The sequence below is a fragment of the Suillus plorans genome (assembly GCF_016647745.1).
Source record: "Suillus plorans strain S12 chromosome Unknown HD556scaffold_55, whole genome shotgun sequence".
NCBI classification, from domain to species: Eukaryota; Fungi; Basidiomycota; class Agaricomycetes; order Boletales; family Suillaceae; genus Suillus; species Suillus plorans.
The window spans coordinates 162432-181891 of NW_024537439.1; the positions used below are offsets into that span (position 1 = coordinate 162432).

A 19460-nucleotide genomic window follows, 5' to 3' on the forward strand; every position below is an offset into this window, starting at 1 on the left:
GTAATAAAGTATAAAGGACTGATAAAGAATCGTACACAAAGAAAAGATACAATCACATAGTTTCCCGTCTCCACTTATTCCAATCAAATCCAGTCGCCTTCTGCTTTCCTTTCTTCGCCGTACTGCTGGCACCGCCACGACCTCTCCCAGCTTTCTTCGGAGGATTCTCATTCCTTTTGGGATCGTCATCGTGAATGGAACCGATTCCTTCCACTTCAATGATATCATCGCTCCCATTCATCGGCACCGTCGGATCGGGAAAAGGCTCAAACACAGAGTGGGCAGCCCCTTTGTTCTTCTCCCAATTCTTTGGATATATCTGTGGCACCAGCAGGAAGTGCTCTGGTGGACACGGCGGAACGGGATACGATGTGATGGGTCTGAGTATCTTAGCCTCAGCGGGAGGCTTCGGATTATTTTGGGCGGGGTTCGAGGTATTAGCAAGAAGTGAGCTGCCACTCGCAGAGGAGACCGGGTTCGAAGCGGTGTTGTTTAAGGAAGTCGAAGACACGGAGGTTTTCAAGAGTTTCAAGGGCCCTCCATCACAAAACTTGGGCCACGGTTCAGTTTTGCACCAGCCTCGTTTAACAGGTGCTGATGCAGTGGCAGCATCTCTCTGCTCAGCGAACACGGATCGCACCATGCCGCCCGACCCGTTCGATTTGGAAGTCGAGCCCCCAGATTTGACAAAAGGGTTTTTCGACTTCGAAACGGAAATTGGAAAGGCACTTGCGCTGGCGAATGCACTTTCCACTTTCCGCTTCTTGTTCTTGTCGGCCAGGGTCGTGACCATATCCTCCACGCTTGACAAGGTACGCTTGGTGAGACGCGCACGGTCCATGGATTCGAGTTTTAGTGGTGGTGGGTCTTCCTTTGGACCATACGATTGTTGCTGTCGTACAGGTGGTCGGAATACGTTTAGTACACTCCATTGGGGTGGAGGGCGCACCAAAGTCAATGGGTGAAGCTGCTCCTCGGCTGCAGCCCGGATGAGGTTTTCTCTGCGGGGCAGGCGCGACGCATAGAACATGGACGTCGTGCTTGCCTGCATATTCTGAGAGGTAGGTTCAGCTAGCTCGCTGTTCTCTTCATCGACATCAACATCTATCAAACTTATTGGTCCCTCCATCATGTCCTGGGGAATGTACGACGGGGTTCCGTGTTCGGAAAAGAGGTTGCTATGGCTGAGTTTGTCAACGTGCAACTTGAATACGGAGGTGAGTCCGCATGAGTACATTGAAGCTGGGCCAAGATTCTCGAGCTGCTTAAGCGAGACCTCCAGTGGAGCAGGATGAAATAATAAACGGTTTGAAGAGGGTCTGAAGCCAGCATCAGCAAGATGTTTGGAGACAGCGTGTCGCGTGCAGCTAGTGAAGCGTAGGTCTGGCGATAGGGCACTGGTAAGTTATGGTGCGGAATGGAGAAAGAAGGAAGTTACCGATGGATGATAACAGGGGAAATTTGGATAATATGGGGAGAGCCTCGTTGCCTATATTGGTGCAGCTATGCAGGCTCAGGATTCTGAGTCCCCAACAACCAGTCCTGGACTGCAGTTCGTCGTCGCTCCATGACAAGCCGCGAGCAAGCACAGTAAGGCCGTAGGATCCTACGGATGTCCCCCTTATATTCAGCGCAGTGAGGGTGTTCAAACGGCGAATGACGCCAATGGTATCGTCGCACACCTCCTTGCAATATGGTAAGGCCAGAAGAGTTATAAAGCAGAAGTTTTCCCGACTAGGCACTCTTTGGAGCAATGGTAGGTGGACATCACTAAGTGGTATGTCATAGTCCCTGAACTCTTCAGGAAGCGGGTGCATAACCTGCGCGAGTGTTGCCAACAATCTAGGGTTAACGATCGAAACGAAAAACGGTTGCGAATCCTTGTTCTTGACAGGAAGAGGGGCTGGTGTTCGTCGGACCAAAGCACTGACAACATCCCTACTGTAAGGTACGGAATGCTGAAGGTGGTGTAGTTGGTCTGCATGAGGAGTGAGAGCGCGAATACAGAAGTACGCGAGGGGTGGGACGGTCTTCAAGATATTTGGAGGCTCCGGATCCATGTCATAAGGGGCTCGGGGGCCTGGAGGAGGCAATGTAGTTTTCGTGATTGAAATACCTGCATCGTCAAAGACATGGGTTGCGCGCAGTTTAGCGTTCCATAACACGATTGGTTGAGACATGTGAGTTTACCCTGACGCGCGCGACGCGTTTTATGAGATCACGTGTGGACTGTGGATGTTTTGATTTGTTTGGTTGAACCACTCGGAACACGACTCGGATCAACGACGGCCAGCATTTAGAACACGGGCAGAAGGAAGTGCCATCAGAAAAAGTTGAAAGTGCAAACTGCGCAGCTCAACGTTAACGTGATGGTCGTCGACTAGTGACTGTTACTTATTTTTAGAAAAACTAATTTTACTGGTAACCAAGTTTTATTTCTCACGAGTGATGATTGTTCTATATGCGCATCACGGTGTCTCACAGATACTCCATTATCCTGCCTTCACCGCTGGGCGCTGACTCGGACTTTCCTATCTTTTTCAGTACTTGTTATTGTTTTCCTTATAGTCGTTCTTTACTTCGACCCGCTGATCGTCCGTCGAGACTATTAACATGGCTCAACCAGCCCATGGGCTCAAACAGCCTACCAGTCCTTTCCCAAACCCTTACGGCCAGCCAAATTTCTACCAACAACAGCCTATTCGACAAGACTATGACAATGAATCAGAGATCGGCACTCCCTATGCTAGCACCACTCGTCTTGCAGCTAACCAGCAATTTTATGAATCTAACACCTTCACAGGTCGCGACTCTGCTTCTGATGCTGGACACGGCAGTCGCTCTTACGCACCATCTATTAACTCACAGGCGAGCCAGCCATATGGTTCCCCCTTTGCCGACTCAGTCACCTACCCATATCCAGCCTGGTCTCCCGACCGTCAGATACCAATTTCCATGGAAGAAATAGAGGACATTTTTCTAGACCTCACCCAAAAATTCGGGTTTCAACGTGATTCCATGCGAAACATGGTTTGTAATATCACAACGCTTCACGCACACGCACTAATCAATTTTGCAGTTTGATTTTTTAATGCAGTCTCTCGACTCCCGCGCCTCCCGTATGAGTCCAAATCAAGCCCTGACAACCCTTCATGCCGATTACATTGGCGGACAACACGCAAATTATCGCAAGTGGTACTTTGCCGCACAGCTCAACCTCGATGACGCCGTCGGACAAACCCAGAATCCCGGCTTGCAACGCCTCAAAAGTGTTCGAGGTGGCTCAGTCAAAACACCAGGCTCGAAACACTTGGATACTGCACTGAATCGCTGGCGTGGCGCGATGAATAACATGAGCCAGTACGACAGGCTCCGCCAGATAGCACTTTACCTCCTTTGTTGGGGCGAGGCGGGCAATGTGCGCTTTGTTCCCGAGTGCCTGTGCTTCATATTTAAGTGCGCAGACGATTACTACCGTAGTCCCGAGTGCCAAAATAGCGTGGAGCCCGTACGGGAGGGTTTATACTTGCACACAATCATCAAGCCACTATACACGTTCATGCGTGACCAAGGTTATGAAGTTGCAGAGGGCAAGTTCGTTAGGAGGGAGAGGGATCATGACGAGATCATCGGATATGACGACATTAACCAGCTTTTTTGGTATCCTGAGGGTCTGGCACGGATTGTCCTTGAGAACCATGTAGGTGATTTTCCCCTACAGCATGCGTTAAGTTAACATGCTTTCCAGTCTCGCCTTGTGGACATCTCACCCGCCAAGCGCTACATGAACCTGCGGCGCGTAGACTGGAACAAAGTCTTCTTCAAGACCTACAAGGAGAAGCGTTCCACAGCGCATCTACTTGTCAACTTCAACCGCATCTGGATTCTCCACGTCGCAATTTACTGGTTCTATACCGCATTCAACTCCCCTAAGGTGTACGCGCCTCCAAATTCGCAATTCCCTTCACCCGCGATGACCTGGTCCGCGACCGCCCTCGGAGGTGCAGTTGCCACGTTGATCATGCTCTTTGCCACGCTCGCCGAGTTCATGTACATTCCCACAACATGGAATAATGCCTCCCATCTCACAACCCGATTCATATTCCTCCTCGTCATTCTAGCGCTTACGGGCGGTCCGACGGTATACATTGCATATGTAGAGAACCGTCCAACCCCCACCACCTCGCAGATTCCTGTTATCATTGGCATTGTGCAGTTCTTCATCTCCATCGTTGCGACCGTTGCCTTCGGATTGTTTCCTTCCGGGCGCATGTTTGGTGACCGTGTGGCTGGCAAGTCACGCAAGTACATGGCCTCGCAGACATTTACTGCATCTTACCCGGAACTCACGCGTACTGCGCGTACTGCAAGCATCATGCTCTGGCTTCTAATCTTCGGATGCAAATTTACAGAATCATACTTTTTTCTCACCAGTTCCTTCAGCTCGCCAATCGCAGTCATGGCACGGACTACTGTGCAGGGATGCAATGATAAGCTCTTCGGCACCGTCCTCTGCTCGAATCAGGTCCCCTTCACGTTGGCTATCATGTATATCATGGACTTGATTCTGTTCTTCCTTGACACGTACTTGTGGTACATCATCTGGGTTGTCGTTTTCTCTGTTGCTCGCTCTTTCTCGCTTGGCCTGTCGATCTGGACGCCTTGGAAAGATGTGTACACCCGCCTTCCTAAGCGCATCTACGCCAAACTCCTCGCCACTGCCGAGATGGAGGTCAAATACAAACCTAAGGTCCTTGTCTCGCAGATCTGGAATGCCATCATCATCTCCATGTATCGTGAACATCTCCTTGGGATTGACCATGTCCAGCGGTTGTTGTATCATCAGGCTGAGACTGCTGACGGTCGCCGAACGCTCAATGCGCCCCCATTCTTCTTGAACCAGACCGGTGGCAACTACAAAGGCACATTCTTCCCTGCAGACGGGGAGGCTGAGCGCAGGATTTCGTTCTTCGCTAGCTCCCTCACTACCGCACTGCCCGAGCCACTCCCCGTGGAAGCCATGCCTACATTCACTGTCCTCGTTCCGCATTATTCTGAGAAGATTCTACTCAGCTTGCGCGAAATCATCCGCGAAGAAGACCAGAACACCCGTGTGACGTTGCTTGAGTACCTGAAGCAGCTCCACTCTGTTGAATGGGACAACTTCGTGAAGGACACAAAGATCCTTGCTGGGGAGAGCGAGGATGGAACAAGTTCCATCAATGAGAAGACGAATAACAAAGCGGATGACTTGCCTTTCTACTGCATCGGTTTCAAGACATCGAGCCCAGAATATACCCTCCGCACACGTATCTGGGCCTCTCTGCGTGCGCAGACACTGTACCGCACTGTCTCTGGCATGATGAATTATTCCAAGGCCATTAAGCTTCTCTACCGCGTTGAGAATCCCGCCATCGTGTCCACGTTTGGGGGCAACACGGAGAAGCTCGAGCGGGAGCTTGAGAGGATGGCACGCCGCAAGTTTAAGTTCGCCATCTCCATGCAGCGGTTCTCGAAGTTCAACAAGGAGGAGCAGGAGAATGCTGAGTTTTTGCTGCGCGCATATCCAGATCTACAGATTGCGTACCTTGATGAAGAGCCCGGACCAAAAGGCAGCGAAGGCCGGTTGTTTTCGACGTTGATTGATGGTCATTCAGAAATTGACGACGTTACTGGTAAACGGAAGCCCAAGTTCCGCATCGAGCTGCCCGGAAATCCTATTCTTGGTGATGGAAAGTCAGACAACCAGAACCATGCCATCATTTTCTATCGCGGCGAATACCTTCAGCTTATCGATGCCAACCAGGACAACTACCTTGAAGAATGTCTCAAGATTCGGAACATCCTTGGCGAGTTTGAGGAATACTCCATCTCAAGCCAGAGTCCGTATGCGCAATGGGGCCACAAGGAGTTCAAGAAATCCCCCGTCGCTATCGTGGGCACACGCGAGTACATCTTCTCGGAGAACATCGGGGTATTGGGTGACATTGCTGCTGGGAAGGAACAGACATTCGGTACGATGACAGCTCGTGCGCTCGCGTGGATTGGGGGCAAGTTGCACTATGGACACCCTGATTTCCTCAATGCCCTTTTTATGACAACACGCGGTGGAGTTTCAAAGGCGCAGAAAGGCTTGCATCTCAACGAGGATATCTTCGCCGGTATGAACGCCTTTGGGCGTGGTGGTCGTATCAAGCACTCGGAGTACTACCAGTGTGGAAAGGGCCGTGATCTTGGGTTCGGCACGATTCTCAACTTCCAAACTAAGATCGGTACCGGTATGGGTGAACAGATGCTTAGTCGGGAGTACTACTACCTCGGGACGCAGCTGCCCATCGATCGCTTCTTGACCTTCTACTATGGACATCCTGGTTTCCACATCAACAATATCTTGGTCATCTACTCGATCCAGGTGTTCATGGTCACTCGTGAGTCCCGATGTGTTGCACATTTGACCTGCGTTCCTGACAAATTGTAGTGCTCTTCATCGGCACTTTGAACAAGCAGCTTGCCATCTGTCAAGTTGATGCGCAGGGCAATGTGCTTGGTGGTCAGCAGGGTTCTGGGTGCTACAACCTCATTCCCGTCTTCGAATGGATCAAGCGCTGCATCGTGTCCATTTTCTTGGTGTTCTTCATTGCTTTCCTGCCTCTCTTCTTGCAAGGTAATTCATTAGCATTTTACTTTGGGCTGGGCTTTACTGACTGACAACAGAACTTGTTGAGCGTGGAACTGGAAAAGCGCTACTGCGTCTCGGAAAACACTTCTTGTCGTTGTCTCCCGTCTTTGAGGTTTTCTCGACCCAGATATACTCTCAAGCTATCTTGAGCAATCTGACATTCGGTGGTGCTCGCTATATCGCAACCGGCCGCGGTTTTGCGACGACCCGAATATCCTTTAGCATTTTGTATTCCCGCTTTGCAGGACCAGGTATCTACATGGGCATGAGGAATCTGCTGATCCTTCTCTATGTTTCTCTGACGATTTGGATACCCCACCTCATTTACTTCTGGTTCTCTGTGCTCTCATTGTGCATTGCTCCCTTTGTTTTCAACCCTCATCAGTTCTCATTTACCGACTTCATCATCGACTATCGCGAGTTCCTGCGTTGGATGTCCCGAGGTAACTCGAGGACGAAAGCGAGTAGTTGGTATGGATACTGCCGTCTTTCTAGGACTATGATCACCGGGTACAAAAAGAAGAAGCTGGGCTTTCCGTCAGAAAAGCTGTCTGGAGACCTGCCCCGTGCCTCATGGCGAGCTGTTGTCTTCTCGGAGGTCGTGTGGCCGATCTGCCATGCGGCCATCTTTGTCATCGCATACATGTTCGTCAAGTCGTTCCCCAACGTCAATGGCCAGCAGAACCCCAGTCCCTTGATTCGCATAGCTGTTATTGCGATTGGTCCTATCGTCTGGAATGCTGCTGTTCTCATATCGCTATTTTTTATATCGCTGTTCGTGGGTCCCATGTTCGACAAGTGGGCGAGGTTTGCTTCGGTCATGGCTGCCGTCGCTCACTTTTTCGCGCTGCTTGGAATTGTCTCATTCTTCGAGTTCTTCGTAAGTAATTTAATCTACGCTCTGATGACACTGAACTGACGTGTGTCGTAGTGGTTCCTCGAGCTTTGGGATGCATCTCATGCAGTACTTGGCGTAATCACTATCGTTGCCATTCAGCGTGCGATCCAGAAGATTCTCATTGCAGTCTTCCTGTCTCGCGAGTTCAAACACGACGAAACCAATCGTGCGTGGTGGTCCGGTAAATGGTACGGTCGTGGCCTCGGTAATAGCGCGATGTCCCAGCCAGCTCGTGAATTCATCGTAAAGATCGTCGAAATGTCGTTGTGGAGCTCAGATTTCTTACTCGGCCACATCCTCCTGGTGATTTTGACCCCGCCTGTTCTTATTCCATTCATCGACAAGCTGCATTCAACTATGCTGTGTAAGTGATACTGTCGAGCTCTTTACCTTTTTGTAAGTCTGAACTCCTGGCAGTCTGGCTCCGCCCATCCAAACAGATTCGAGCACCTCTTTACTCGACTAAGCAGAAGAGACAAAGACGATGGATTGTGAGTCCCATGATTTACCTCTCACTCCATTAACTCAAGTCTTCGACAGATCATTAAATACACCCTGCTCTATATCCTCGTGGTGTCGGGCCTGGCATCTCTCATTGTTCTGCGTAAGTTCACCTCACATTATCCATTATCTGTCTTTAACATGGTTTCAGCTGCCATCTTCCGAAATGAGATCACGTTCCACTGCACTCTCTGTCAGAATATCTAATTACTGGGACACTTACACATGGACTGGCTTGACTTGCCACTTGTATATCTTCTTATACGCTTTCGACTTCGCTTGGTGTATCATAGTAGACGATAGATCAAGCTAATCTACATGGACATTTCGTGGATAGTCTACTATACTTAGGAGCTAGCGAGCCTACATTCTCTACAGCAAAAATTACATTCTTATCATCAGAACTTGTTTATTGTGGCTGCGACTAGGTCGAAGATTCAACGAGATTTTGCAAGTCTCCGAAAGCATTATTCAAAAGCATGCCGGCTGGAGCACATAATTAGGGGACAGTCGGTGACGAATCGACTGCTTTAATGATATCGAGTTGTGTTGAGGTTGCGTGGTGGATGCTCTAGATTGCATGTCCCTCTATCATTAAGTGAAGCCTACTACCAAGTAAGGTGACCGGTGACCTCTCCTCATCATGCCAGGCGAGCTCGGGCTATAACAAAAAGTTCATGATATTGCAAGAGTCCAAAAATGGCGCTGAGTAATTAGTAATAGATGTGATATGAATTGTTGCATCAATTATCCATGTGTACACTTCAATGAAGGTCGCGCTCAGTCATCATACGGCCTCGCGCACTATAGCTGTCACAACCGTAACGCTAGTGTCGTCGACGTCAGCAAAAAAATCGCGGATTAAAAGCAATGGCTCACTCGTCAATTTTCTGCAAACTCAAAACATTAAGGAAGTCTCAAAAAAAAGGTCTAGATCAAACGCACCCCTCCTCGGTAATAAAGTCCTTCTCGCAAGGCTTCGCCTGCGAACAACACAGGTACGTGAAAGATGAGAATTTGCATGTAAACAAAAGCAAAAACAGGGCTTACGTGAAAATGGGGTCATCTTCTTCCGTTCTCGCATGCACACTTGTGCATACTCAATAATGCGGTTAGCCATCATCTGCGCTTGTACATCTTCAGAGCCACCTGAGCGAGCTACAAGAGAGCAGATAGCGACGATGTCAGGTGTAAAGACATTGTCAGAGAGTCCGTCAGTCTGCACCCGGAACCTTCGGCACGTTATCCAGTGAGAATTGGAAACGACGCACGAATGCAATGATAATATCCCCATCCCGAAGTTTGGTCTCATACTGAGCAGCCCGATTTGGTCGATCGGCAAAATGAGAGGACGGTACCATGTCAGGCGGAAATTTCGTGAGCTGGCTATTGATGAAAGTATCCAAATCAGAAAGTCTGTCAATAAAATGCATCTTACTATGGGCAATTAAAGAAATGGGTTTGTGGTGGTTGTCGGTATATTACCGAAGACGATCGGATGATTAGAAATCCACTGTCACCAAGACTATGCGAAGCCTGCCTCAGTTGAGTTTCTCTGGTAGTAAAGTCTGCCTACTTTGCAGCTCGCAATACACCTGATGATGCGTTAAGACTGATTAAACAAGCAGTACTGGATCCTTAGTAGACGTTCAGGATGGATATGTATGACAACGGTGGGGAACAGACCTGCATTGACAAGACGCTCACGCAATACACCGTGGTAGGCGCACTCAAGACATTTGTACGGTGTTAACTCCCATCCTTCAACTCTTTCACGCTCCTCGTACTCTTGAGTTGGATCAATTTCTGGTTCACCAGCCCATCCATGTCGCGAGTAACGATGTGCATGGTACATGAGTGTTTGGGCAAAAAGTGACGGGTCAACGCCTGAGTCAACCCATCCTCCCACACCATCAGCAACACCAAATGACACTCCCTGACAATAAAAACACCATATGAACACACAAGACATGTATGGAAGGACATGAACATACCTACCGAACTATTTTGCATCTGTCACACAAGAAAGTATCCAAGCAACAATGCATAGATCTTTTTAGAGGAACACGTGGCTGCTAGACCGTCCGGGACGCACCTCCGTCACGAAGAAAAAGTCCTCTCCTGCATCCCCGCTCGTCGTATTTTTCCATTTTCCAAGCATCTTGTCTCGCCAGCGTCCTACCGTACTGTCTGGTGGGAAAGGAACATGAATGCGCGATTTTTCTGGGGGCTTCGCCGCCCAGCTAGCACCAAAATGAAACTGGTAGGGTCGGGATAGCGGGGAGGCGGGACTTGCGCTGGAGTATGTACGTGTTATTGGTCGGTTAGCGCGCTGCGACACAGACGCTGATAGACAAATGCCCTTGTGCGTGAGTAGGCGAGGCACTGGCGATGACCATAGGCCAAGGGTCATCGTGAAAGGGAACAACAGATTGGGGAGGAGCAACCTGCACTTTGATTTTGAAAACACATGACCTCCATTGACAACGCGCTGACACATCGTGACGCGTCATCAATTCCAATATAAGCACTGATTCATTTATTACTATATATAAGTGCTAGATTATACAGTTCGCGTCATGGTCAGCTGTGTAGTTGTCGTTGTCCAAACAAACCCATTGGATAAACCTCATAGACGTCTTTCAATGTAGCTCTCAATCATACCAGCAGGTGTCAAGGGATATTCTTTCAATTCCACTTGGCCATTCACGACGAAAGTATTGGGCTGCAGCATCATCTTGCGAGGCTACAAAACCGTAAGGTCATATAATTTCATTTTATGGTGAACACGCACTTGTTTCTTCTTGAGAACGACATCCCGAATCTCGCCATCCCATCCTGGGAGAGGCGTGGTGAGCTTGGTATAGAAGTCCCGTGCTCCAGCACCATCGGCCGTGCTCTTCCGGACTTGAAGGTCGATGAGGAGTTTTCCTGAGACAGCCTGTCCTTGGGCTAGACATTTCTGGCGGTCAAGCTGGTCGAAAGGTATAAGGTAGGATCATCTGATGGTGCGTGCAAAGAGACTGACGCGAATATACAGGTTCTCTAGCGAATTGTCTGCGCCGCGAACCTCTTCGAGAGTCACTAAACCTTCTTTGATCATGTGCTGGGTGATGCCAAGACTAAGTGTCGAGACAGTCACATGGCTAGCACATGGAATGTGGAAGCTGCGGAACTCACCGAGCTTGCATGTGTGCCTGGCCGTGTTTCTTCGTGGCAGGGTCATAGAACTCAAGAGCCCGTAGACCTGCACGTGCCATTAGCAAGAAGGTGATATAAACGATATCGTCGCAAGTCTTCTTATCGGTATACTGTGGTCAGAGCTGTCAGTAATAAGCACACCCAGTGAGAGGGGAATACTCGCGCCAAAAATATTAAGGATCGTTGAATTGCTTGCGACTGAAAGCGACACGGCTTTAGCGATCGTATAACTTCACGAGACAACTCTCCACGACTTACGGTATAGGGCAACAGTTTCCGCGCGACATTCCTCCATTGAGGAAGAAACTTCGCCAAGAACCGAACCCGGTGTCTGACCAGGTTTATACCACGATGTGCTACATTGCGTTCACGTCAGTTCCACAGTTTAAAAGTATAGACATACATCTTCTTCCCAGTGAGTGGGTTAATGACCTGGAGTATGCAACTTAAGATTACGGTACGCGTTCAGGGTAAGTAACCCAAACCTTCTCTGGGTCGAAGTTTTTTGAGCCGTCAGCAGCTTCCTGGAAAAGCTTCCCAGATCCATGGCCCAACAGCTCGTGGTTTGCAACCTGAAGCTCAAAGGCGCGCGAATCCCACTCATTGTACAAGTCAAGATCGTCAGGATGGATAAAAGTAACTTCTTCGTCTGTGTAAAGCAAGAATAAGCAGCGCAACAAGTTGTAGCTGGTGGCAAAACTTACCCGGTGCCTTGGCTGAAAGGATGTTCTAAGAGAAAGGTAAGTATAAGACACATTACGCCCACAGATACACTGACAGCGAGGGAGACATTCTTGAAGCCAGTCGATTCTCGGATATCATAATAGTTCTTAGCAATGCATGTCGGTGAGATAATTTACCCCCAGTCGAGAATACTTACAGGAATCTTGGTAGGGTCACCGTCAATCAGTTACTCTCGAAGATACTGCATATACTCACATTGATACCAGCGGGAATACCTATGTCATCTCAAATGAGCCAAATTATTTCATGATCGAGAGGCACTTGCCTCCTGTAGCAAAGTTCACAATCTCCAATGCAGTGAAATCCGGTTTTCTAAATACGTCAACCTCAAAGTCCTTACCCCAGGGCAGGACCTTGATTAACTCCGGTGCACCATTGACGAGTATGTCATACTTGGCGCTAAGTTCTTTGTCCACGATGGCAGTAAAACCTATCAGAGGCGGTCAGCGTGGCGAACATCAGTGGATACAAATGGCTTGCCTTCCCACTCGGCACGACCACCATATGGGTCGACGTAAGTTTCAATAAAGCCTATGTAGCTTTCTACGACGGGGCCGACGTCCTTTACCCAATGTGCAGAGGCAGCCTTGTGTTCCTCGATTGACCCAGTCTTAAAGCTAATTGAATTGTACACCAAAGGTAACACAGGTTGCAAAGCTTGAGACGTACGAATTGATGTAGCCCTCAATCATTTTTGTCTGGGTGTCATTGGCCGTGTACTTTTTGGCCTGAAAAGAAGGTAAGAAATTTAAACATGTGAATGAACATCAAGTTGACTGAACCTCATGCAATGCCGCAACGGCCTTTGCTAATGCCGCTGAGAAATCGCCGTACTCAACCGTCAATCTAATAGATGTCGGCTCCGCGTTTATTTCATGAATGATCGATTCAGTCTTGTTGACAGAGGCAACGAGAAGGGTAAAGTCATGGGGCCCGTTCTTGCGAACACTACAAGGAAATGAGACGTGTTTCTTATACATAGTAGATTTGAGTATCATGTTTACCGCGTGTTCAGCACATCAACCCCGATTTTCTCAGCGGCAGCTTGAACGGCTGCAACCTCTTCGTCCATAATCGTTTGACCAAGGTAATAGTTAGAGATATGTCCATCCCTTGGTTTGCCGATGGAGAGAGAATTCTCAGGTGAGAGTGCATAGATATGGTCTTTCAACTGATTGGATTGTGCTATTAGCTTCGAATATCGACGTGCATCTAACTACTCACCTCGTTCCACAAAGGGATGGCGTTGGCTGCATTGGCTGACTTTTCGACTACAGCAGCAAATTTTGCTTCGGAAACACGAGGCACGATCTTCGTGAAACCGAAACTCTTGTAGTTTACCAAGTTGTGCAAAACCTGGAATCGAAGGGGTCATTTGCACACGGTACACGACAACTTGGACGAGGAGTACTTGCCTGGGATGAATATTGCAGTACTTGTTCAAAATCTTCATGAGGAATACCAGATTTTCGACTGAGTGCGTCCAAATCAGCCAACTTCCCGTTGGAACTGAAGGTAAGTATGAGAAGATCGTAAAGCCTTAGCGCTTGGGGAGTCCACTGTTCTTGGATGATCCGAGCACCTGCCCATGAAGCTTGTCCGACGAAATGAGCATAGAGTTGCTCCTTTTGTCTGCATAATAATCAACAGCCTGAGCCGACCTCTGGCAGCTGAACGGTACATACGTGAGTTGTGAGAATGACTTCGCAACCTCGACACGGCAGATCGGAGGAGCCTTGTCGGCCAAGAAGCGGTCTGCAGCTGCGGAAACCATATTTCGATGAAGTTGGGTACGAAGCAGTGGTGAACTGCGGAGGGAGATTGTTGACTGATAAGATCTCGAGTCTAACACTCGATTAATAAGCTTGGTCCGAAGCATTCACTTGACAAGCTCTTGGAGCAATGAATAAAAAATCAAAAGCGCGTGACCAAATTACTAGACGCGTCGCCACCGGCCGTGACGTCAGCAAGATCCGGGCCTAGTCACGAGTCGGCCGATGGTACAGTTTCAACACTCGTCCGCAAGGGCACCGCTATTCTTACTACCAGTACTAACACGGTAATGCCACATCCCACAGGAGACTTGTCACGGTTCGCAGCTGTTACATGATTCGTATCTTCGGCCGGACACTGGCAGGATAAAAGCTAACTGCCAGAGTAGCCGTTTGCATTACAACTCCCTTTCCATTCTACACGGTATGGCCGACGTGACTAGTATGCCAAACAGTACGACTGTCTTGATCGTTGGCGCAGGACCCTCCGGTCTTGTTACAGCGCTCTCTCTCCTCCATCATGGCTTTAAGCATTTTGTCGTTGTTGATGCTGTTGAGCAAGGCGAGAATACCTCGCGCGCTCTGGTCGTTCATGCCGCGACATTAGAGGTACGACATGTATTGCAACTCTGAGTTGAACTCTCGGTCATGATACACATTTGCCCCATTTAGGCACTGGACACCATAGATTGCGGGGAAGAAATTGTAGCGAAGGGAACCAAAGCAAGGAGCATCAATATTGGCAACCGCTCGTCGAAGCTCGTATCCACCGACCTCTCTTCTCTCGATAAATACACCCGTCACCCGTATGCCCTCATCATCCCACAGAATCTTACCGAGTATATTCTTGGCGAGAAACTCAAAAGCTATGGCGTGACAGTTCACCGGCCATGCAAAGTCACCTCTTTGAAGATAAACGAGAATGATAATGATCTCACGGATGTCGTATTTGAAGATGAAAAGACCATTACTGCAAAGTATGTCATCGGTGCAGATGGCGCTCGTTCTGTTGTAAGTCTCATCTCGTGTCACTTTTACTAGTTCTGACTTTTTTCGACAGGTTCGTCGGATGGCTGGTATCAGTTTTACAGACCCTAAGACTGGCGAGAAGGGTGACAGGATGACCAACCTGGCTCAAATGGTCCTTGCGGATATTGTCTATGAAGGTGGAGACAACAATGACTTGGGGTTTTTAGCCACGATGTCGCCCGAGAGCTTCTTCCTTTCCATGCCTTTGCCGAACTCGTTCAATGACTTGCTCGCTGAGAACGGGCAAGAAGCCAGAGGTCAAATATACCGTATTGGCGCAGGTGTCCCTCTGGTGGATGGAGAGATTCCGCATTCACCAAGCAAGGAGTATCTACAGAGCCTCGTTGATCGCTTCGGGCCTACAGTCCTCTCATCAGACGCTTCGATCAATCCCAGCTCCACACCGGTACGCATCAAGGAAATTATATGGGCAACTCGGTTCCGCACGCATTCCGCAATCGCCGAAAAGGCGTTCACTCGTCTTGGTGGAGACGAACTTCAGGGTGCTACAGTAGCGGCTGATAACTCCACTACGAAACATGGTGGTATCATCCTTCTCATCGGAGATGCGGCACACATCCACTCTCCCGCAGGCGGCCAGGGCATGAACCTTGGCATCCGCGATGCAGTGTTCCTCGGAGATGCTCTCATAAAGCATATAAACGTGTCTACTTCGCAGCCCTCGAGCGTCGACACTGACTATATCCTGCGTGAATTTGCAGAGGAGAGGCACAAACGCGCTCTAGAAGTGATTGCATTTACCAAGAACTTACTTTCACTTTTGGGGACGCAAGATAAGAAGATATCGTGGCTGTTTCCAATCTCGGCTACTACTGTGCGGGACTGGGTGATGTGGCTTGGCGGAAAGCTTAGCTTTATGCAGGCAAGGATGGCATGGGCGATGAGTGGACTGGGGAGGAGATAATGAGCAATTCTTGTGGACGTAATTTAATCGTGCCCGAACTTTTTACCTTCACCTCTCCGTTTTTCGATCATTGCTCGAACTGTTTACCTTCATTTATCCATCATTTAATATTGCGGGCTCGTGTACTTAGTTCATAGTACTTTCATGTACTCTTAATGTTTCATCATACTCAGTGACGAATGCATAAGAACGAAGCGCAGAAAATAGCACTAATATGCCAAATAATAGTACTCACCACCCAGCATGTCAGTTGGGTAGAACGCTTAAACGTTATAGTTAGTGATGAACCTCAAAGACTCCAGACAAACTGTCATAATATTGAACCAACAAGTTAATCTCACTCACTCCTACGTAGAAGCTGAGTTAAGGGATGACAGGGTGAAAAATGTTCACTAATCGTTGAGACTGATGGGAGACTGTATGCCGCGGACCAGCGTTACCTCTATCTCGAATCAATCATATGAAGTTATTTGATGTAGGACAGCAGGACACTGCTCACCCAGACTAGTTCAATCTACATTCTTAGCCAGATTTTTAATACTGTGTCACTCACCCCAATCATACATCGCCCCAGCAGAGGGAGCAACTGCAAAACTGCAATCATGGTTAGATCAAGACATCACCGAGATCATCCGACGGGGTTTCACGAACCTACAAAGTAACTGTAAACATCAGGCGAACCAACTGCCGGCCACCAGCTGGAATCATTTAGAACTAGAATCATTTGAGGGATGGGAATGAGGGGGCGGCGAACTTCATGGACGTGTAACGGGGGCGTTTCTGCTTAGATATACCACCACTGTCTGGTGCCGCAATGTGGATGAATATTCACTCCTGACTTGATTCATAGCCATGAGTATTAAGCACTGTCATATGAGGCCAAGTATGAACCGGAAATTGCCAGTTGGATCAACTGGATGTATGGAAGACTTGATTGTGGGTCTACGAGGCGGTGTTACACATGCGGAATGCTTGAACAACACGAAGTTTCGAAAAGCCGCACGGGATGCCGAGTATCATGACCTTTGTCACGGTATACTTTTACTAGCATTGAGGTGGAGCAAGAGAGAGATTGATGTGTCGCGAGTTAGTGGACAATATCGACCTTTGAATGAGATAGGATAGATATGTTCAATGTTCATCAAGTGTGAATATCTAAGAAACAGTGAATGAGAATTTTAAAGAGAAAACAAACAAATCTTCCGACGCGTGCTCAAATGATGAGTTGGAGGATTTGGTTTTTGTGTGGCCGAGACAGATTTTTGCTTGGTGCCTAAAAAAACTCAGAGCCAGTAGTATGTGCCATGTTGAAATGAAAAGGGTGGATTAAAGTTATTTCTTAGGGTAAAGGCTAATACTACTAGAGAGGAACATTAATGTAGGGATAGCGACAGAAAGGAAAGGAGCTCGACGATAGACTCGTCGAAGTTCTTCAAGTTACTGGTGGAAGAGCGGAAAGAAGAAGCGGTGGCTTCAAGTTCCGCTCTTCCAAAGATGAAATTTAAACTCCAAGACTGCGCTCGTGCATCGCTACGTCAAAACCATCATGCATCATGACCGAGTCAGCAACGAGGGCACTGCTAGTGCTAATACTAGTACTACTAACACCGTGACGGATCTTTTGCGTGTCCGATAGGATATTTGTTCCGTATCTTCGGCCGGACACTGGCAGGATAAAAGCTAACTACCAGAGTAGCTGTTTGCAGTACGACACGGTATGGCTGACATGGCCGCTAGTATGCCAAACAGTACGACTGTCTTGATCGTTGGTGCAGGACCCTCCGGTCTTGTTACAGCGCTCTCTCTCCTCCATCATGGCTTTAAGCATTTTGTCGTTGTTGATGCTGTTGAGCAAGGCGAGAATACCTCGCGCGCTCTGGTCGTTCATGCTGCGACATTCGAGGTACGACATTTACATTTACTGCAACTGAGTTGAACTCTCGATCATAATACACATCTGTTCCGTTAAGGCGCTGGACACCATAGGTTGCGGGGAAGAAATTGTAGCAAAGGGAACCAAAGCAAGGAGCATCAATATTGGTAACCGCTCATCGAAGCTCGTGTCCACCGACCTCTCTTCTCTCGATAAATACACCCGTCACCCGTATTCCCTCATCATCCCACAGAATCTTACCGAGTATATTCTTGGCGAGAAACTCAAAAGCTATGGCGTGACAGTTCACCGGCCATGCAAAGTCGCTTCTTTGAAGATAAACGAGAATGATGATGATCTCACGGATGTCGTATTTGAAGATGGAAAGACCATCACTGCAAAGTATGTCATCGGCGCGGATGGCGCTCGTTCTGTTGTAAGTCGTATCTCGTGTCACTTTTACTAGTCCTGACTTTTTTTCAACAGGTTCGTCGGATGGCTGGTATCAGTTTTACAGACCCTAAGACTGGCGAGAAGGGTGACAGGATTACCAACCTGGCTCAAATGGTTCTTGCGGATATTGTCTATGAAGGCGGAGACAACATCGACTTTTTAATCACGATGTCCCCTGAGAGCTTCTTCCTTTCCATCCCCTTGCCAAGCTCGTTCAACGACTTACTCGCTGAGAATGGGCAAGAAGCCAGAGGCCAAATATACCGTATTGGCGCAGGTGTCCCTCTGGTGGATGGAGAGATTCCGTATTCACCAAGCAAGGAGTATCTACAGAGCCTCGTCGATCGATTCGGGCCTACAGTCCTATCATCAGACGCTTCGGTCAATCCCAGCTCCAGACCGGTACGCATCAAGGAAATTATATGGGCAACTCGGTTCCGCACGCATTCCGCAATCGCCGAAAAGGCGTTCACTCGTCTTGGTGGAGACGAACTTCAGGGTGCTACAGTAGCGGCTGATGACTCCACTACGAAACGTGGTGGTATCATCCTTCTCGTCGGAGATGCGGCGCACATTCACTCTCCCGCAGGCGGCCAGGGCATGAACCTTGGCATCCGTGACGCAGTATTCCTTGGAGATGCCCTCGTAAAGCATATAAATGCGTCTACTTCGCAGCCTAATTCGCAGCCCTCGAGCATCGACCCTGATTATATCTTGCGTGAATTTGCAGAGGAGAGGCACAAACGTGCTCTAGAAGTGATTGCATTTACTAAGAACTTGAATTCACTTTTGGGGACGCAAGATAAGAAAATATCGTGGCTGTTCCCAATCTCGGCTACTACTGTGCGAGACTGGGTGATGTGGCTTGGCGGAAAGCTTGGCTTCATGCAAGCAAGGATGGCATGGGCGATGAGTGGACTGGGGAGAAGATAATGAGCAATTATTGTGGAAATAATTCCATTCTTTTTACCTTCACCTCTCCATTGTTTAATAGCCATATGCACTGTCAAGTATGAACCGGAAGTCGTCAGTTGTATCAACTGGATGTATGGAAGACTTGATTGTGGGCCTGCGAGGCGGTGTTACACACGCGGAATGCTTGAACAACACGAAGTTTCGAAAAGCCGCGCGGGATACCGAGTATCGTTCTTTACTAGACTTGAAGTTCCGATCAGTTAAATCATCGATCTAATACAAGCCTATGCGTGATGTGTTCACCGAAGAAACCTGCCGGCGTCTCGATGATTCTCGATGAGCTTATCGGCACTCTCAGCCCGAGTTGTTGCATCCACTGACAACCTCCGCCTCGGGTATAATGTCACAAGGATTGAAAGTAATATCGTAAGGGTCTGAGTGCGAATCTGATGCAAAACGAACGATAACGA

At 48.5% G+C, this 19460-nt stretch overlaps 6 protein-coding genes across 6 annotated transcripts; 3 read left to right on the plus strand and 3 right to left on the minus strand.

The window, feature by feature from the left end:
* Positions 1-52: 52 nt before the first annotated feature.
* Positions 53-2180, minus strand: HD556DRAFT_1446638 (uncharacterized protein; the record flags this gene model as incomplete). The annotated part of the gene is made up of 2 exons (XM_041307133.1): positions 53-1383; positions 1439-2180. The coding sequence occupies 2 exons, from the start codon at positions 2178-2180 to the stop codon at positions 53-55; spliced, it is 2073 nt and encodes a 690-aa protein (XP_041156867.1).
* Positions 2181-2401: 221 nt separating this feature from the next.
* HD556DRAFT_759271 (glycosyltransferase family 48 protein) lies at positions 2402-8524 on the plus strand. The gene is made up of 8 exons (XM_041311531.1): positions 2402-3030; positions 3080-3700; positions 3749-6428; positions 6479-6664; positions 6715-7559; positions 7611-7941; positions 7995-8068; positions 8118-8524. Exons 1-8 carry the CDS (start codon positions 2614-2616, stop codon positions 8283-8285), a joined length of 5322 nt encoding a protein of 1773 aa, XP_041156868.1. The 5' UTR covers positions 2402-2613; the 3' UTR covers positions 8286-8524.
* A 139-nt stretch (positions 8525-8663) lies between these two features.
* HD556DRAFT_1395397 (phosphatase 2C-like domain-containing protein) lies at positions 8664-10564 on the minus strand. The gene is made up of 10 exons (XM_041303665.1): positions 10174-10564; positions 10077-10091; positions 9765-10014; positions 9655-9715; positions 9517-9603; positions 9350-9464; positions 9129-9297; positions 9024-9061; positions 8958-8968; positions 8664-8905 (listed from the first exon to the last, which is right to left on the minus strand). The coding sequence occupies exons 1-10, from the start codon at positions 10489-10491 to the stop codon at positions 8866-8868; spliced, it is 1104 nt and encodes a 367-aa protein (XP_041156869.1). The 5' UTR covers positions 10492-10564; the 3' UTR covers positions 8664-8865.
* Positions 10565-10594: 30 nt separating this feature from the next.
* Positions 10595-14046, minus strand: HD556DRAFT_1529247 (peptidase family M49-domain-containing protein). The gene is made up of 20 exons (XM_041309405.1): positions 13709-14046; positions 13439-13655; positions 13248-13379; positions 13028-13194; positions 12806-12971; positions 12693-12751; positions 12504-12640; positions 12289-12453; positions 12219-12238; positions 12160-12165; positions 12058-12108; positions 11984-12008; positions 11765-11928; positions 11683-11711; positions 11538-11635; positions 11419-11477; positions 11259-11389; positions 11107-11200; positions 10873-11052; positions 10595-10824 (listed from the first exon to the last, which is right to left on the minus strand). The coding sequence occupies exons 1-20, from the start codon at positions 13900-13902 to the stop codon at positions 10708-10710; spliced, it is 2211 nt and encodes a 736-aa protein (XP_041156870.1). The 5' UTR covers positions 13903-14046; the 3' UTR covers positions 10595-10707.
* On the plus strand, positions 14047-15985 carry HD556DRAFT_1395419 (uncharacterized protein). Its single transcript, XM_041303666.1, has 3 exons — positions 14047-14404; positions 14468-14806; positions 14856-15985. Exons 1-3 carry the CDS (start codon positions 14222-14224, stop codon positions 15747-15749), a joined length of 1416 nt encoding a protein of 471 aa, XP_041156871.1. The 5' UTR covers positions 14047-14221; the 3' UTR covers positions 15750-15985.
* A 1474-nt stretch (positions 15986-17459) lies between these two features.
* Positions 17460-19032, plus strand: HD556DRAFT_1395432 (uncharacterized protein). Its single transcript, XM_041303667.1, has 3 exons — positions 17460-17652; positions 17720-18058; positions 18109-19032. The coding sequence occupies exons 1-3, from the start codon at positions 17467-17469 to the stop codon at positions 19006-19008; spliced, it is 1425 nt and encodes a 474-aa protein (XP_041156872.1). The 5' UTR covers positions 17460-17466; the 3' UTR covers positions 19009-19032.
* Positions 19033-19460: the final 428 nt, after the last annotated feature.

What these genes read in the sequence shown, in the direction of transcription:
- HD556DRAFT_1395397 (XM_041303665.1), bottom strand. Translation starts at nt 10,491, where the DNA reads ATGACCCTTGGCCTATGGTCATCGCCAGTGCCTCGCCTACTCACGCAC. An exon ending in CATTTCTTTAATTGCCCATA is followed by an intron (nt 9,465 to 9,516) that starts GTAAGATGCATT and finishes TTTCATCAATAG; the next exon opens with CCAGCTCACGAAATTTCCGC. An exon ending in GAAGATGACCCCATTTTCAC is followed by an intron (nt 9,062 to 9,128) that starts GTAAGCCCTGTT and finishes TGTTGTTCGCAG; the next exon opens with GCGAAGCCTTGCGAGAAGGA.
- HD556DRAFT_759271 (XM_041311531.1), top strand. Translation starts at nt 2,614, where the DNA reads ATGGCTCAACCAGCCCATGGGCTCAAACAGCCTACCAGTCCTTTCCCA. An exon ending in GGATTGTCCTTGAGAACCAT is followed by an intron (nt 3,701 to 3,748) that starts GTAGGTGATTTT and finishes CATGCTTTCCAG; the next exon opens with TCTCGCCTTGTGGACATCTC. An exon ending in TCTCATTCTTCGAGTTCTTC is followed by an intron (nt 7,560 to 7,610) that starts GTAAGTAATTTA and finishes CGTGTGTCGTAG; the next exon opens with TGGTTCCTCGAGCTTTGGGA.
- HD556DRAFT_1395432 (XM_041303667.1), top strand. Translation starts at nt 17,467, where the DNA reads ATGGCTGACATGGCCGCTAGTATGCCAAACAGTACGACTGTCTTGATC. An exon ending in TTCATGCTGCGACATTCGAG is followed by an intron (nt 17,653 to 17,719) that starts GTACGACATTTA and finishes TGTTCCGTTAAG; the next exon opens with GCGCTGGACACCATAGGTTG. An exon ending in CGGATGGCGCTCGTTCTGTT is followed by an intron (nt 18,059 to 18,108) that starts GTAAGTCGTATC and finishes TTTTTTCAACAG; the next exon opens with GTTCGTCGGATGGCTGGTAT.
- HD556DRAFT_1529247 (XM_041309405.1), bottom strand. Translation starts at nt 13,902, where the DNA reads ATGCTTCGGACCAAGCTTATTAATCGAGTGTTAGACTCGAGATCTTAT. An exon ending in CCTTTCAGCCAAGGCACCGG is followed by an intron (nt 11,929 to 11,983) that starts GTAAGTTTTGCC and finishes TGCTTTACACAG; the next exon opens with ACGAAGAAGTTACTTTTATC. An exon ending in GGAAACTGTTGCCCTATACC is followed by an intron (nt 11,478 to 11,537) that starts GTAAGTCGTGGA and finishes TGTCGCTTTCAG; the next exon opens with TCGCAAGCAATTCAACGATC.
- HD556DRAFT_1395419 (XM_041303666.1), top strand. Translation starts at nt 14,222, where the DNA reads ATGGCCGACGTGACTAGTATGCCAAACAGTACGACTGTCTTGATCGTT. An exon ending in TTCATGCCGCGACATTAGAG is followed by an intron (nt 14,405 to 14,467) that starts GTACGACATGTA and finishes TGCCCCATTTAG; the next exon opens with GCACTGGACACCATAGATTG. An exon ending in CAGATGGCGCTCGTTCTGTT is followed by an intron (nt 14,807 to 14,855) that starts GTAAGTCTCATC and finishes TTTTTTCGACAG; the next exon opens with GTTCGTCGGATGGCTGGTAT.